Below are 15,819 nucleotides of genomic sequence, written 5' to 3' on the forward strand. Positions count from 1 at the left end.
CTGAGTAAACAAGTGAATATATAACGGATATCTGCAGGTTTGCAGGGCTCTAAATGTAAGCCATGTGTTGATCCTTGCATAACAGCATATTTGCTCATTTATAGAACAATCTACCTTCTTGCTCTGTTGCATCTCAGCTGACACACAGTTAATGGTAGTACACTATAACTCATTTAAGGAAGGGTTTGTATTGTTTTAAGAGCTGTTAATCCCTGAAATGTCACTAAAGTTTGAAAATCAAGTTGGGCATGATTTTCTTGACAATTTGTACCATTCTTTATGAATACTGCACATCCAGCCTCATTTACATTGTAACACTATATAGAAACATTTACTCTTTCTGCCTTTATATCTAGCTTTAAACGAAGAATAGTCAAACACATCTCTATATTTTACTGTGAGCTACATTGTGATAGTGCACTTCCATATTCTTTAAGGAAATATACTTCTGAATATGAATGTGCCTAACTCAAATATGCTTTATGAAAATGTTGCATGTAACCTGTCATTGAAAAGCTTGTAATCTGCTGAATTTGTATACTCTATTTGTATGCATATATCATTCCTGTATTTGAAGTTAGACATATGATGTATAAACCTGTTTATGTAGCTAGATATGCTAATGAAGGCCCTTAGCAGTACTCAAGGAACTTAGTGGCCTGGTACTCAATACAGTGGTCTATGAATAATAGTCTTGTTCTTCCTGTAAGCCTGGACTAGGTTGGTCCTGCCAAGACATGTAGCCAGGTCACCTGATGCTGGAATCCATTTTGGATGTGGTATTTTTCCAAGGGGGAGTGAAAAGGTTGAAACTGAACACAAAGTATTCCCACCATAGGCCAAACCTATTTATAGGCAGAAAGCCACATAACAGGTGCAGTAGCCAGACACCAGGATCTCCCCCTGCTTACCATCCAGATGACTGCTATAAGCATCTAAGACTGGAGAGTGGGAAGGATCATGTCAAAGCTAGGAGTCTTCCTCGCTTATAAGAAGAGATCATTAAAACTACCGATAGGGTAAGAAATTGTATGTATCAAGTTTCTTAGGATTATTAAACTTAGCTGGTATATTTTGTTTTAGTTTGCTTAGTAGCTGATTTTGATCTGCTTGTTATCACTTTCAACCACTTACATTCTACTTTTTATTTTTAAGATGATAATGTTTGTTTATTATTAAACTTAATGTAAATAATTGCTACGGGGGAGGGAGGGGAAGGAGTGATGACAACAGCTATGGATCTCTCTCTCTAATTGATAAAGAGGGTAAACAACTTATGCGCTTGCTTTGTATAAAACTTTTATGCACAACAACGGGGATTTATCTGGGGTTCTGGTGTGACAGTTTTCCCAGAGCCGAGCCGCTCTCAGTATCTGTGTTGCTCTGCTGTGGGCTGTCACAACACTGTGCCATCTCTGAGGGAGACCAGAGGTGCTGGCTCAGCAGGACAGTGTGATGGGGTACCCCAGATGATAGGTAGGCAGGCTCAGTGATAAAATCAGCCCATCAAGTGACAGTTAAGGGGATCTCTGTAACTGACCATGCAATACAGGCAGTCCCCAGGTTATGTACAAGATAGGGACTGTAGGTTTGTTCTTAAGTTGAATCTGTATGTAAGTCGGAACTGGCGTCAGCCGCTGCTGAAACTGATCAGTTTCAACCACGGCTGAATCTGGATGCCAGTTCTGACTTACATACAGATTCAACTTAAGAAACCCAGGCGTCCCCAAGTCAGCTGCTGCTGAAACTGATCAGCGGCTGATTCCAGGAAGCCTGGGGCAGAGCAAAGCGGCTTTGCTGGACCCCCCCAGCAGACCAGGGAGACCGGGAGAAGCTTTTCTCGCCCCGGAGGAAACGGGTGGCGACCCGCCGCCCGTGAGCTCCGGGACGAGAAAAGCCCCGTTCGTAAGTGCGGATCCGACGTAAGTCGGATCCGCGTAAGTCGGGGACTGCCTGTACATGCATTTACAACAAATATATCTAAAATTAGCTGATTATAAACTCTTAATTCTAATATTAAACCTTGCATTTCTTAAACTGTCAAAGTATTAAGACATCTGCATCAATTTTTCTCAGCTATCAATTACATAAATTAACAATTTCTTAAAAATATTAACTTTTGAAAAGGCTCATAAACATGTGATAAATATCTTTCCCCTGCATCTGCTAATATTAAAAGTTTATGTACAAAACTTTTGATCCCAGTGATAAATTTAATAAAGATTTTAACAATCAAGATAATAATCACAATCAGTTTTTAACTATTCTAATATGGGTCAGATAGAGGGTGTAAGACAATGACCGTTTCTGTAAAAATTCCATATACCAAGTAGATCTCAACAATTTTTCCCTTTGGTATTTTTTCCTCTTTTGGGTTTTATTTGGTGTTGGGTCTGCTAAAGCTCAATATCAACTCATGAACAATAGTAGTGTATGTCCCAAAGTAGAGATTAATCTTTCAAAGACAGACTATTTGGAGTTTCACTTGTTCATATGGTGTTTACAGGACTTTCATCTATTCCATTCCTGTCTCTCATTCTGCTACTTATTTTTCTTCATAAACATCTCATCCATTGTTCATCGTGGCATTTGTGCTATACAAACACTGACTTTAGCTGTGAAGGAAAGTAGCTTCTTATAAGTGAACAAAAGCCATCGTCCTATAGTTACTACTGAAAGAAAAAAGTAAGAAAAAAATGTACGTACAGTGAAACCTTTGTTATCCGGCACTCTTTTAACCAGAAAGCTTTGTTAACCGGAATTTCCCCCAAGCCACAATACTGTCACATCTTCAGGCACACAGGCCTGGCTTGGTTTATCATGATTGGCTTAACAATTTTTTATTTAATTAGTACTAATCATCTTTAACTCAAAATAGAAATGTGAGACCAACTGCCTCACACTACAAAACTACCAATATTAAAAACTTGAGTTTTACTATTATTGTCCGTTGGTTTTTCCTAGGTTGATGGGACTCTCAGATAACCGGAATATTTAGATAACCGGAATGCCCTAATCCCTGAGCGTGCCAGATAACACAGGTTTTACTGTATATCTATGGTGCATGTAGCCCATGCTTACTCCAAGTTTGTGAATCCCAAAGCCATTCCTGCTCCCAGGTTTACTGCATAAGAGCAACCAAATACTACCAATAAGCCTTTAAGATAAATCAAAGCAAGGCTTCGAAACTTTCAAGTCACATATAAGCTGGAGCCAAGATGAAAAATAAAGATGGAGAAGACAGAACACAAGATGAGGTCCAAGGTAACACTAGTGAGAAACGTGGTAAATCTGAAACATTTTCTCACCTCTACATGTTCTTTTCCCCCTATTTCATTCCAGACTCTTAAGGAAAGTAGATACCAGCTACTTCCTAGTCCTCATTCCTGACCATAGTAAAAGAAGCAGGCGATGGTACATCTGAGGAAGTGGGTTGTGTCCACAAAAGCTCATGATATCATCTATATTTTTTGTTAGTCTCTAAGGCGCTGCAAGACTGTTTGATGTGTTTTAAGTGTTTCCAGTTACAGACTTACACAGCTACCCCTCTGAAAATCTTGTGATATTGTCCTTGATATTTTAATATAGTTTTCCTGATGCATATTAATTAAAAACATGAAATGAAATGTAGGGTCAAGCAGCTGGTATAGAAGACTGTACCTTCATCCCAAACTGAGGCAACAGAAATATTTTTATAATATACTGTAAAAGGGCAATGCAAGGATCAATAATATCTGTATTGGCAAAAATGCAATTCTTTGAAGAGCTATCATATTTGATGGCAGTTATTTAGAACAGAACAGGAAAAAATAGCCTTGCTCTAATGATGCTGTAGTTTACAAGCTAAGCACTGGAAGGGCAGCATTCAATAAAAAGTACCTTTTTAAAAATATTACTGAAAAAAATAAGTACCAAATTTTGCATAGCTATATAATTAAACAAAATATTACCTAACAAACGAAGATGCCATCTTAGCTGTGATCAACTGAGATCGTAGGCAAGCCAATATTATTCAGCATTGTAGTGCCTGAGAGAGGCTGGAGACTTCCTAGTGTCCCCTTCTTCCCACTCCCTATTCACCTGTCTCCTCCCAACCTTCGCTTCCCATCTATCTCCATGTATACGCCTGTCCTTATTTATACCCCTCCTCATTAACCCCCCTCACTACACTCTAATGCCCCCTCTCTATTTCCACCTACTCTTCCCTAACGGTATACATATTTTCTTTTCAAAAATAGTTTCAGTGCTTTCTGAATAGTCACTTGTACTCACATTACATTTCCCCAAAATAAAAATGCTCCTTTGAAAGAGGCAGATTGGAGCAACATGCCATTATTATTATTATTATTATTTCAAATTTCTGCTCTGGGTTGGATTTCAAATGACAATGATTATGGGGAATGCAGATGCATTGGATAGAACATTTCCTGAGACACACATAGGTCCTGTGATTCTTAGGGGCCTTACAACACTGAGCTTTCCAGCTCTCTGAATATGTGTAATATAATCCATTAGGTCCTCAAGTTTTGCTTGCCAGAATGCTTAGCTGGAGAAGCAAACTGTTTTGCTAATAATTTAATTTGATTAACCCAAACAGGTTAATAGATGTTATGCATTTATTATAGTAATGAGAGATGTGAATGGTTCACCGATTATGGTTTACCAGCAGGGGGTAGAGCAGTCCCCATGCCTGCTGCGGGCAGGAGGCTGCTCTAGCTCTCTGGGCCTGCTATGGATGAGGTGGAGGGGGCACTCCAGACCAGCCAAAGCAGTCCCTGCCTGCCCTAGTTTAATCAGTTAACTAATTAAAGGGAATTTTACATCCCTAAGAGTAATCCTCCATCACTGTGAGAATCTGGTACAATTTCAGCCCTTACATCTTCATATCTTTCTGTGTACAAAAATTGGTTACCAGAGTAAGTGAACTTTAAGTAAAGCTGTTTTTTTCCTAGCAGCTGAATCTCAGGAACCTTTTGTTCAAATGGCCACAAATTTAGTTCACTGACCCAAACTATGTGCTCTTCTGAGGCACACAATTTCAGGACAATCCAATTACCCCTACAGATTTTAGACACTTTGAACAATAGCACTATAAACAGAAATCTGGTCTTAACCTTAACTATATTTATCAAACTATGTCATCAGACTAGACTTCCTGCTAGGAAATACAGTCAGGAAAAAAGGCAATAATCATTAATACACACCAGAACATGAGAAAATAGCAAAAACAGGAAGATGGCTCTAAAAACAGTTTGTAAATTTCTTTTATTTTCTTAATGAAAGCTTTCTGGAAAGTAATTCGACTTGATAAATACACTTATTTACAGACATTGAATGATGATTTTTGTTGGAATCTAAAAGCACATAAGACTCCTAAGCATCTAATAAACCCTGAAGTGCTCATACAGAAATATTCCAACACAAAAGGTTACATCGAAGCCTCCATGTATATTGGAACACACACTCTTTTGATACCTTCATATTAGATGCCTCTGTTTCCAGTTTTGTAAGATGATTTGAGTTGTCCTCTAGTTCTTGTCGAAGGTTTGAGTTCTCCATCTTTAGCGCCTCAACTTGCTTTAACAACTGATCATATGAAGCTGCAGCCATCCTGGGCTACCCCTGAACCTAAAAAATATAACACAATATTTTTCATCCAAGTGTTTCAAAAAAAATCAGTGTGAATTTTGAGGCAATGCTACCTCTCTTCTTCCTCAGTTCTCATGTTTTCCATTACAGTCACTATGACAAATTCAAGGAAGAAAGACTTAAAAGTTGTTGGAAGCTTTATTTTTGCTAAACTTTATATATATATATAATTGATTAGATTTCAGCTAGGAAACATTTATTTAGATACATGATGCAATATCCATCGCCATGGCTGCTGTACAAGAAGTTAAACACAAACATGGAAGAGACACGAAGTAGGGGAAAATTCTGTTTCATCTAAAAAGCTTTGTCTGCTATGCAATGCAGCTTTTAGCCTCAGTGCTGTGTTGCTAAAGTCAGTGTAAATGCTGTTTGTCAGCACTTTTGCCAACAAAAAACTTCCACCTCCCATGAGTGATGTTTGCTTTGTTGGCAGGAGAGCACTCCTATGGACAAAGCACTGTTTACAATAGCCCTTGACATTGCAAAGCTTTTGTTGTTGGGGGGCGGAGAGGATTGATTTTTTAAGCACCTGTGAATGAGAAAAGCTTTGCAGCTCAATTGCCAGTATAGAACAAAGCCTTAGTTTTGTGAGGATAAAAAAATAGCCTAAGTGGAAAGAAAAACACTCTAGGTCAGTGGTTCTCAAAGTGTAGTCCATGGACCACTAGTAGTCCACCGCTTGTGCTCAGCCCACCTCCATCCTCCCGCACAGCAGGGAGCCTGCGCTGCAGTTTCAGCCATGCAGTTGCCACACAACCACAGGGCTGGAGCATCAGATCCGGCTTCCCACTTGGAGGGTGCAGGCTGTGAAAAAAAGCCCCAACCTTCCCCACCAGATTGGCTCCCAGAAAGAGAGAGAGATAGCAGCTCCACATGCTGCTGCTTCCCCCCTCCCCACACAGCTGGGGGAATGGCAGTACAGTGCCCTGCTGTCTGGAATAGTAATAGAAATGTAGCCGTGTTAGTCTGGTGTAGCTGAAGCAAAATACAGGACTATGTAGCACTTTAAAGACTAACAAGATGGTTTATTAGATGATGAGCTTTCGTGGGCCAGACCCACTTCCTCAGATCAAGTAGTGGAAGAAAATAATCTCAACCATATATACCAAAGGATACAATTAAAAAAAATGAACACATATGAAAACGACAAATGAAATTTTTTTAAGTTGTATCCTTTGGTATATATGGTTGTGATTATTTTCTTCCACTACTTGATCTGAGGAAGTGGATCTGCCCCACGAAAGCTCATCATCTAATAAACCATCTTGTTAGTCTTTAAAGTGCTACATAGTCCTGTATTTTGCTTCTGCTGTCTGGAGACTTTGCCTGCCATTCCCATTGGCCGAACAATGGGAACAGCAGGAGCTCATGCTTGGGAGTGCAAAGCCAGGTAAGAACCCCCTCTCATGCCCAGACCCTGCACCACAACCCCACCCCCCCCAAAGCCCCATATTCTCAGCTTACTCCTGCACCCACCCCATGGTCAGACACCCTACTCCCTGCCTGTTCCTGCACCCTACCTCCCACAGAGACCTCGCACCCTCACCCCCTCTTGCACGCAACCTTCCACCCAGATCCTGCACCCGCACCCTATCCCACTCACTGGCAGCCCTGTCCTACACACTCAACTCCTCATTTTTGTCCCCACCCCAGAGCGTAAGGTGGTACACAAAATCCACTAACTCTAGAACCCAAGAAAAGTAAATTTGGACTATGGGAAGTGCTGAACCTCAGTCCTCCTGTCCTTTCCCCTCGCCCCATGAGGCTGGAGCACCAGAGGAGTTAGCTGTCTCAGTTGGGGACATCAGTGAGGGTTGGGAGGATTGGGGGGAGTTTTTTTGCTTCTCATTTGTGTGGTCTCCAACTGACTTTTCCATGGGCCACTGGTTAATTTAAAACTTGTCCTTCTACTTTTCTCTCAGATTTACTTAACTAAGCCAGCAATCCTCAGAGCTGAACTTAAAAAATGACTTGCGCTGTCCAAGTTTAACTGCCTCAAATTACTACTGTTAACCAGAAAGCCAATAAAAATATTCAAGTGGATTCTCAAAACACTGAAGATTCACTGAAAGCTAAGTGTGTTGTGGAAGTAGAGTTTTCATTTAGGTGGGAAAGCATTTGATAAGTCTCAAGATTGTTTTGATCTTTTGGAACAAACATTCCAATTTTTCCATTTTAAAATTACTTCATTTAGAAATTTATTTTATATTATTTTTAATTAAAGTAAAAAACAGAACAAATAATTATGATAGACATGAAGTCACCTTATACATATTTTCTTTCATTGTTTCAGGCTTCAGCTATTGCATTGTTCTCTGTCCTATGGTTCTGGTTACCAATACTCTATTCCCTGATTGCAAGATGGCCTGTACATCAAAACTCCAGCTGCCTAGCACCTATCTCCAGTGCATAATATAAGGAGCAAGTAGAAATCCAATTAATTCCTTTTGTGAGGAAAGCTGGAGACCAACAGGTGGTTACAGCCTGGTTCTAGAACGGTAGGCCAACAATTCAGGGTCTAAGTAACACCACATTCCCCGGTGAATTCTGTAGCACCTTGGAAAAAATTCTGAATTCTGTAGCACCTTGGAAAAAATGCCAAATTTCTCAGTCACAGAGGTAAACCACGACTTGAGGCTGGCTGCAAATTCAGGCAGGTAATACACTGGTTCATATTTTGAAGAATGCCTCCACAACCCCTGTAAGGTACCAAGACCAGACTTTAGACAAGTTATAAAGCTCTATTACCAAGTATAAATTCATAGAATACTAGGACTGGAAGGGACCTCGAGAGGTCATCGAGTCCAGTCCCCAGCCCCCATGGCAGGACCAAATACTGTCTAGACCATCCCTGATAGACATTTATCTAACCTACTCTTAAATATCTCCAGAGATGGAGATTCCACAACCTCCCTGGGCAATTTATTCTAGTGTCTGACTACCCTGACAGTTAGGAACTTTTTCCTAATGTCTAACCTAAACCTCCCTTGCTGCAGTTTAAGCCTATTGATTCTTGTTCTATCCTCAGAAGCCAAGATGAACAAGTTTTCTCCCTCCTCCTTATGACACCCTTTTAGATACCTGAAAACTGCTATCATGTCCCCCCTCAATCTTCTCTTTTCCAAACTAAACAAACCCAATTTTCAGCCTTCCTTCATAGATCATGTTCTCTAGACCTTTAATCATTCTTGTTGCTCTTCTCTGGACCCTCTCCAATTTCTCCACATCTTGCTTGAAATGCGGTACCCAGAACTAGACACAATACTCCAACTGAGGCCTAACTAGCGCAGAGCAGAGCGGAAGAATGACTTCTCCTGTCTTGCTCACAACACACCTGTTAATGCATCCCAGAATCATGTTTGCTTTTTTTGCAACAGCATCACGCTGCTGACTCGTATTCAGCCTATGGTCCACTATAACCCCTAGATCCCTTTCTGCCATACTCCTTCCTAGACAGTCACTTCCCATTCTGTAGGTGTGAAACTGATTGTTCCCTCCTAAGTGGAGCACTTTGCATTTGTCTTTATTAAACTTCATCCTGTTTACCTCAGATCATTTCTCTAATTTGTCTAGATTATTTTGAATTATAACCCTATCCTTCAGATTAGTCACAACCCCTCCCAGCTTGGTATCATCTGCAAACTTCAAAAGCGTACTTTCTATGCCAATATCTAAATCGTTGATGAAGATATTGAACAGAGCCAGTCCCAAAACAAACCCCTGCGGAACCCCACTTGTTATACCTTTCCAGCAGGATTGTGAACCATTGATAACTACTCTCTGAGTACAGTTATCCAGCCAGTTATGCACCTACCTTATAGTAGCCCCATCTAAGTTGTATTTGCAAGACGGGATCAAACGCCTTGCTAAAGTCTAGATATACCACATCCACCCCTTCTCCCTTAGCCACAAGACTCGTTATCTTATCAAAGAAAGCTATCAGATTGGTTTGACATGATTTGTTCTTTACAAATCCATGCTGGCTGTTCCCTGTCACCTTGCCACCTTCCAAGTGTTTACAGATGATTTCCTTAATTATTTGCTCCATTATCTTCCCTGGCACAGAAGTTAAACTAACTGGTCTATAGTTTCCTGGGTTGTTCTTATTTTCCTTTTTATAAATGGGCACTATATTTGCCTTTTTCCAGTCTTCTGGAATCTCTCCTGTCTCCCATGATTTTCCAAAGATGATAGCTAGAGGCTCCAATACCTCCTCTATCAGCTCCTTGAGCATTCTAGGATGCATTTAATCAGGCCCTGGTGACTTACAGGCATCTCACTTGTCTAGCTGATTTTTAACTTGTTATTTTTTTTTAAATCTTCTAAACCTACCCCCTTCCCACTAGCATTCACTATGGTAGGCTTTCCCTCAGACTTCTCGGTGAAGACCAAAACAAAGAAGTCATTAAGCATCTCTGCCATTTCCAAGTTTCCTGTTACTGTTTCTCCCTCCTCACTGACCAGTGGGCCTACCCTGTCCTTTAACTTCTTCCTCTTGCTTCTAATGTATTTATAAAAAGCCTTCCTGTTTCCCTTTATTCCCGTAGCTAGTTTGAGCTCATTTTGTGCCTTTGCCTTTCTCCTCTTGCCCCTGCATTCCTGTGTTGTTTGCCTATATTCATCCTTTGTAATCTCTCCTACTTTCCATTTTTTATATGACTCCTTTTTTTATTTTTGGATCATGAAAGATCTCGTGGTCAAGCCAAGGCGGTCTTTTGCCATATCTTCTATCTTTCCGACACAGCGGAATAGCTTGCTTATGGGCCCTCTATAATGTCCCTTTGAAAAACTGCCAACTCTCCTCAGCTGTTTTTCCCCTCAGTCTTGATTTCCATGTGACCTTACCTATCAGCTCTCTGAGCTTACCAAAATCCGCTTTTCTGAAATCCATTTTCTCTATTTTGCTGTTCTCCCTTCTACCCTTCCTTAGGATTGTGAACACTATGATTTCATGATCACTTTCACCCAAGGAGCTAGCTGTTCTTACTGTTAAGTAGTAGTCTTGCAGCTGGACTCTCTAAATAGAAACAGAAACAGAAGTTTGGTTCACAGCCCTAATTTTATAAGAAAGAATCCAAAAGATGTATGAAGGAAGAAGTTATGTCGTTTTCTGCTCCCTGAAGTACTTCAAAAAAGCAAAATCAATTTAACTGAATGTTGCCTCTCTCTATATTGACTATGTCAATATTCATCTGTTTCTCTAAGCTACCTGAACCGAGGAACACATTTTCATTACAAATTAACTTTTCTTTCAGTTACAGAAACCATTTTGTTAAAAAGCAACATAAATAATGAATCTTCACATAGAAATGCAAACAATGTAAGGTTACAGCATTTCAGGCAAAAACATCTGTTTTGGCTTTAATTCTTATAATTCAAAACACTGTACAATGAGCATGAATATTAAATAAACAGGGCCCTACCAAATTCATGGCCATGAAAAACACAACATGGACCATGAAATCTGCTTTCCCCTCCCATGAAATCTGATCTTGGGTGTGCTTTTACCCTGTACCAGTGTTTCTTAAACTGTGTTGCGTGGCACACAGTTAAAGGTGTACTATGGAGAATATAATTAAAAATGGCCACCCTTAAAGGGGCAGGCGACCTTTTTTTGGGTTCAATAACTTCCCCCAGCCCTTCTCCCCCCCCCCATAAAAAAATTGTTTGGTGTTTCTCGGTTTAAGAAACATTGCCCTACACACTATACAATTTCTATCAATTTTATGAGGGAGAAGAGTATTTCTAAAAAATTTCAAGTTTATTTTAGGGGGGAGTTGCAATATTGTCACCTTTACTTGTGAGCTGCCTTTATAGTGCAGTAGCCAGAGAGTGGCAGCTGTTAGCCAGGCACTCAGTTGTGTAGGTAGCACCCCACCAGCAGCAGCTCTCCCTTCAGAGTTGGGCTTCTGGTCAGCAGTTGCTGCTCTCCAGCTCCCTCTGCTCTGAAGGCAGCACTGCTGCCATCAGCACTGCAGAAGTAAGGGCAGCAGCACTGCAAACCCTCTCCCAATAAGCTTGCAAGCCGCCTCCCAACTCCTTTTTGGGTCAGGTTCCCTGTAATTACATGACTGTGAAATTTTAAACTTAAATAGCCAAAATCACAAAATTTACGATTTTTAAAAATCCCATGACTGTGACATTGACCAAAATGGACTGTGAATTTGGTAGGGCCCTATAAGTAAATCTTAGATTTAAAATCAAAAGTGTTAACTAGGATGCATAAACTACATATTAATCCTATGTGAACAGCAAATGTATGCTTTTACAGCATAAAAGCAACTAGACTATGTACATTTTTACTGTATTCTTAAATACCAGAGTTTAAATTAGCCCAACTGTTAAATACACAATAAAAAAGCTGTGTTTTCATTACTTGGTGTTCTTGAGAGAGTGTCAGCCCTAACAAAGGAGAGGGAGGAGGGAAGAAAGGGTAGGAAAAGTGTGGCACAATGGAAAGGGATTTCCTCTGTTTAATATCATGCTATGGTTTCTAAGGCATTTTAAATTGGCCGCAGAAAAAAATGAGTGGATATGACCTTTGTGAGGTGACATTTAGGTAAAGGATGTGAGAATCCACTGCTGGCAGGTTAAATTACTTAATGAGTAATCAATCTGAGTAGTTTACAATGATTAAAATGATGCAAGTGAAAGACTCATTGTTTTGGTTAGGGATGTTAAGTAGCAATTAATTTGCTAGTCAAAGGAATATCGATATTCGATGGAATATTGATATTGGAATATTAATTTGCTAGTTGAATAGTTGATGGATATTGTTAGGGAAAGGCAGTTACAGCGATCACTTATAGGTCTCAGCACAATAGTCTTCCACCTCCACTCTGCACTCTTAAAGGGACAGAGGAGCTTGCGCGCAAAGATGCTGGTTCAATCTCTGGTCCCCTGCCAGGTCTCAGGACAACCCCCCTGCTGCCACTCTGCATTCTGAAAGGGACAGATCAGCAGCAGCCAGTCCCATGGGTCTCTCTCAGCACAAGCCCGCCCCCTGCTGCCGCTCTGCATTTTTTAAAGGGACAGAGCAGTGACAGCTGCTTAAGCTGTTGTTGCTCTGTCACTTTAAAAATGCAGTGTGAGAGTTGTGCTGAGACACCCATGGGAGTGGCTGTCGCTGATCTGTCCCTTTCAGAATACAGAATGGCAGCAGGGGGGTTGTCCTGAGACCCGGCAGGGGACCAGAGATTGAGCCAGCGTCTTTGTGCACCAGCTCCTCTGTCCCTTTAAGAGTGCAGAGAAGTGGCCGGGATGGGGAGGGGGAGGAGGAGAAGAGTGACTGAGTAGTCAATAGTGCTTACCTGACAAGTAGGAGCTCCTGCTTATCGGGTAGTCAGCTATTCAACTGCTCATTCACATCCCTAGTTTTGGATTTTAGTAAAAATAAGAAATAATTTAAAAAATTCTAGTGTGTTTTAAAATTCAGTGTTAATGTGTTCCCAGCCAACCCAGCTTTTTGTGTAAAATGGCATTTTCATACAGAGTCCTCTACTTTAGTCTCTCAATCATTCCTAAAAACACACACACTTTAAAATGTTATAAAAAATGAGTGTCCATATTTCAAATTTTAATACAACAAACCAATCTATTCTCTTGCACTATGGCATACAAGAATGTGCACCATCAGCAGAAACAAAAAAAACTAGTTGTGGGCACTTTGTTAATCAGCATCTGGGTCACTTCTGAGTGGCCGCACAAGTGCACTGCTTACAGGGAACACTGCACCAAACCCTTATGCCACCAAAAATATATATTCTAATCTGAGGCCAATTCATAATCCCCATAACCCGTGTATTCAGTTTTATATCTTGTTAAAGAGACGACAATTCTGCATGTTTACAATGTTTAATTACGACTTCGTTTAAATTGGAGGGGGGGAACCACAAAATCACAGCATACATGTTATTATAGAACTCTTTTAAACAAAATTTGTAACATTCTAACACTTAAGTTGTAACATATCTCCCAGATCTCAATTATTTCCAAATTTAGGCATTTAAAAATGCCAAGCATGCTAATAATGTTAAATTGCTATGTGCAGAACAGAACTATCAGGAGTTACTGGAGTGTTTCAAATTTTCATGAGCTTTAATTTAGGAAGTGAAGCAACATTAGTGGAACAGCTGTGAGATACTGGACAGATTTCTCAATTTAGTATAAACTGGAAAAAATTCTTATTGATTCAGAGGTCAGTAAAAAAAATTAAACTTGAAATTAAGCAATTTTAGCTAAGTATATTTATTAGGAAAGCCTGGGTCAACCAAAAATAAGAGAAGTTATTTTTGCAGACTCTTTAAATCTTAATCCATTACAATACAAATCCATAATCCACAGAGTCTTTCGATGCACTAGTCTCAGCCCTCTAATATTAAGGAGCTGAAACCGAAAAATATTACCACCTTCTGATCCATCTGCAGTTTAATAGTACTCCTGGTTTGCTCTCTGACACTAAGCTCTCATATAGTAGCACCCATGAGTAATGCTTTCTACCATCTCCGGTTGGGAGGGAAAGCATTCCAATCTGGCGGATGATGACATGGCCTCAGTAATACACAACTTTGTCGCCTCCATTCTAACTACAGCAATTCCTGGGCATGCAGCCATCAATTCTTAGGAAATTACAACTAGTACAGGCAGTCCCTGAGTTACGCGGATCCGACTTATGTCGGATCCGCAGTTACGAATGGGGTTTGCTGCCTGTCTCCCTGGTCTGCTGGTTTCCAGACGCGCCGCGGCTGTCCCGCTGCCGGCGTGCTCCCCTGCTTTGCTCCTCGTCTCCCTGGTCTGCTGGAAAGACGTGGAGCAAAGCCGCGGAGCACGCAGGCAGCGGACAGCCCAGACGCGCCGCGGCTGTCCCTCTGCCGGCGTCCTCAGAGGTTTCCAGTAGACCAGGGAGACAGGGAGCAAAGCCGAGGAGCACGCGGGCAGCGGACAGCCCAGACCTGCCGCGGCTGTCCCGCTGCCGGCATCCTCAGAGGTTTCCAGCAGACCAGGGAGACGGGGAGCAAAGCCGCGGAGCACGCTGGCAGCAGGACAGTCGTGGTGCGTCTGGGCTGTCCCGCTGCCCCCGTGCTCCACGGCTTTGCTCCAGACGCCTGTGGTACAGCAGCTGGGGCGCTGCCAGTTGGTCCCGTAGCGCCGCTCTGGGCGCTACTGGACCAACCCGGCAGCACCCCATCTGCTCTGCCCCAGGCGTCCTGATTCAGCCACTGCTGGTCAGTTTCAGCAGCGGCTGAATCAGGACACCTGGGGTAGAGCAGCTTGGGTGCTGCTGGGTTGGTCCAGTAACACCGAGGAGCGGCGCTACTGGAGCAACCCAGCAGCACCCAAGCTGCTCTGCCCCAGGCGTCCCCAAGTCAGCCGCTGCTGAAACTGACCAGCGCTGACTACAGGAAGCCCGAGGCAGAGTTGCTCTGCCCCGGGCTTCCTGGAATCAGCTGCTGATCAGTTTCAGCAGCAGCTGACTTGGGGACTCCTGGGGTTCTTAAGTTTAATCTGTATGTAAGAACTGGGATCCAGATTCAGCCTGTTGAAACTGATCAGCTGCTGATTCCAGGAAGCCCGGGGTAGAGCAACTCTGCCTCAAGCTTCCTGTAGTCAGCCGCTGGTCAGTTTCAGCAGCGGCTGAATCTGGATGCCAGTTCCGACTTACATACAGATTCAACTTAAGAACAAACCTACAGTCCCTATCTTGTACGTAACCCGGGGACTGCCTGTACAGAAAAGCTCTTCAACAATACCAGCTACGGTGAGGCTAGAAACCTTGTCCTATGCATTTTCTACACTGGCTTCCCAGAGAACACAGTCAAGTTCAAGATCTTGATCCTCATCATCAAGATGCTCAGTGGCCAGAGGCCAGGATATCTAAAAAACAAAATCTAAAGCTCAGATGAAACTGTAGTTGCCCAAACTGCTCCTCAGACAAAACACAACTAAATGCTACAAGAGTAAAAACTCATAGCCAAATACCAGAGCCTTCCTGAGGACTGATCCAGATGTTGGAACAAACTCTCACAGGAACTAAGGACTATCACAGACCTACTAGTGTGTGTCTATTAAAAAAAATTACATACTACATTAATCCCCTTCCCATGGCAGAAACTGTGAAAGAATGAACCCCATGTGACAGATGTTTGTCGTGTCACTTAATGCACTGCT

General features: G+C 41.7%; 1 protein-coding gene across 9 annotated transcripts in view; it reads right to left on the bottom strand.

Annotated features, from left to right (window-relative positions):
* Positions 1–15,819, bottom strand: part of APC (APC regulator of Wnt signaling pathway) — a 181,129-nt gene that overhangs the window by 121,235 nt on the left and 44,075 nt on the right. For 8 of the 9 annotated variants that reach the window (XM_075932016.2, XM_075932012.2, XM_075932008.2 and 5 more), the window contains one exon: positions 5,476–5,628. The exons of the other annotated variant lie outside the window; for it this stretch is intronic. In XM_075932016.2, coding sequence (XP_075788131.2) covers positions 5,476–5,610 — 135 coding nt within the window. In that variant the 5' untranslated portion in view covers positions 5,611–5,628. The remainder of the gene's footprint in view (positions 1–5,475; positions 5,629–15,819) is intronic. 9 annotated transcript variants of the gene reach the window in all.

This window comes from Pelodiscus sinensis, chromosome 6 (genome assembly GCF_052426305.1).
Source record: "Pelodiscus sinensis isolate ZL-2025 chromosome 6, ASM5242630v1, whole genome shotgun sequence".
NCBI classification, from domain to species: Eukaryota; Metazoa; Chordata; order Testudines; family Trionychidae; genus Pelodiscus; species Pelodiscus sinensis.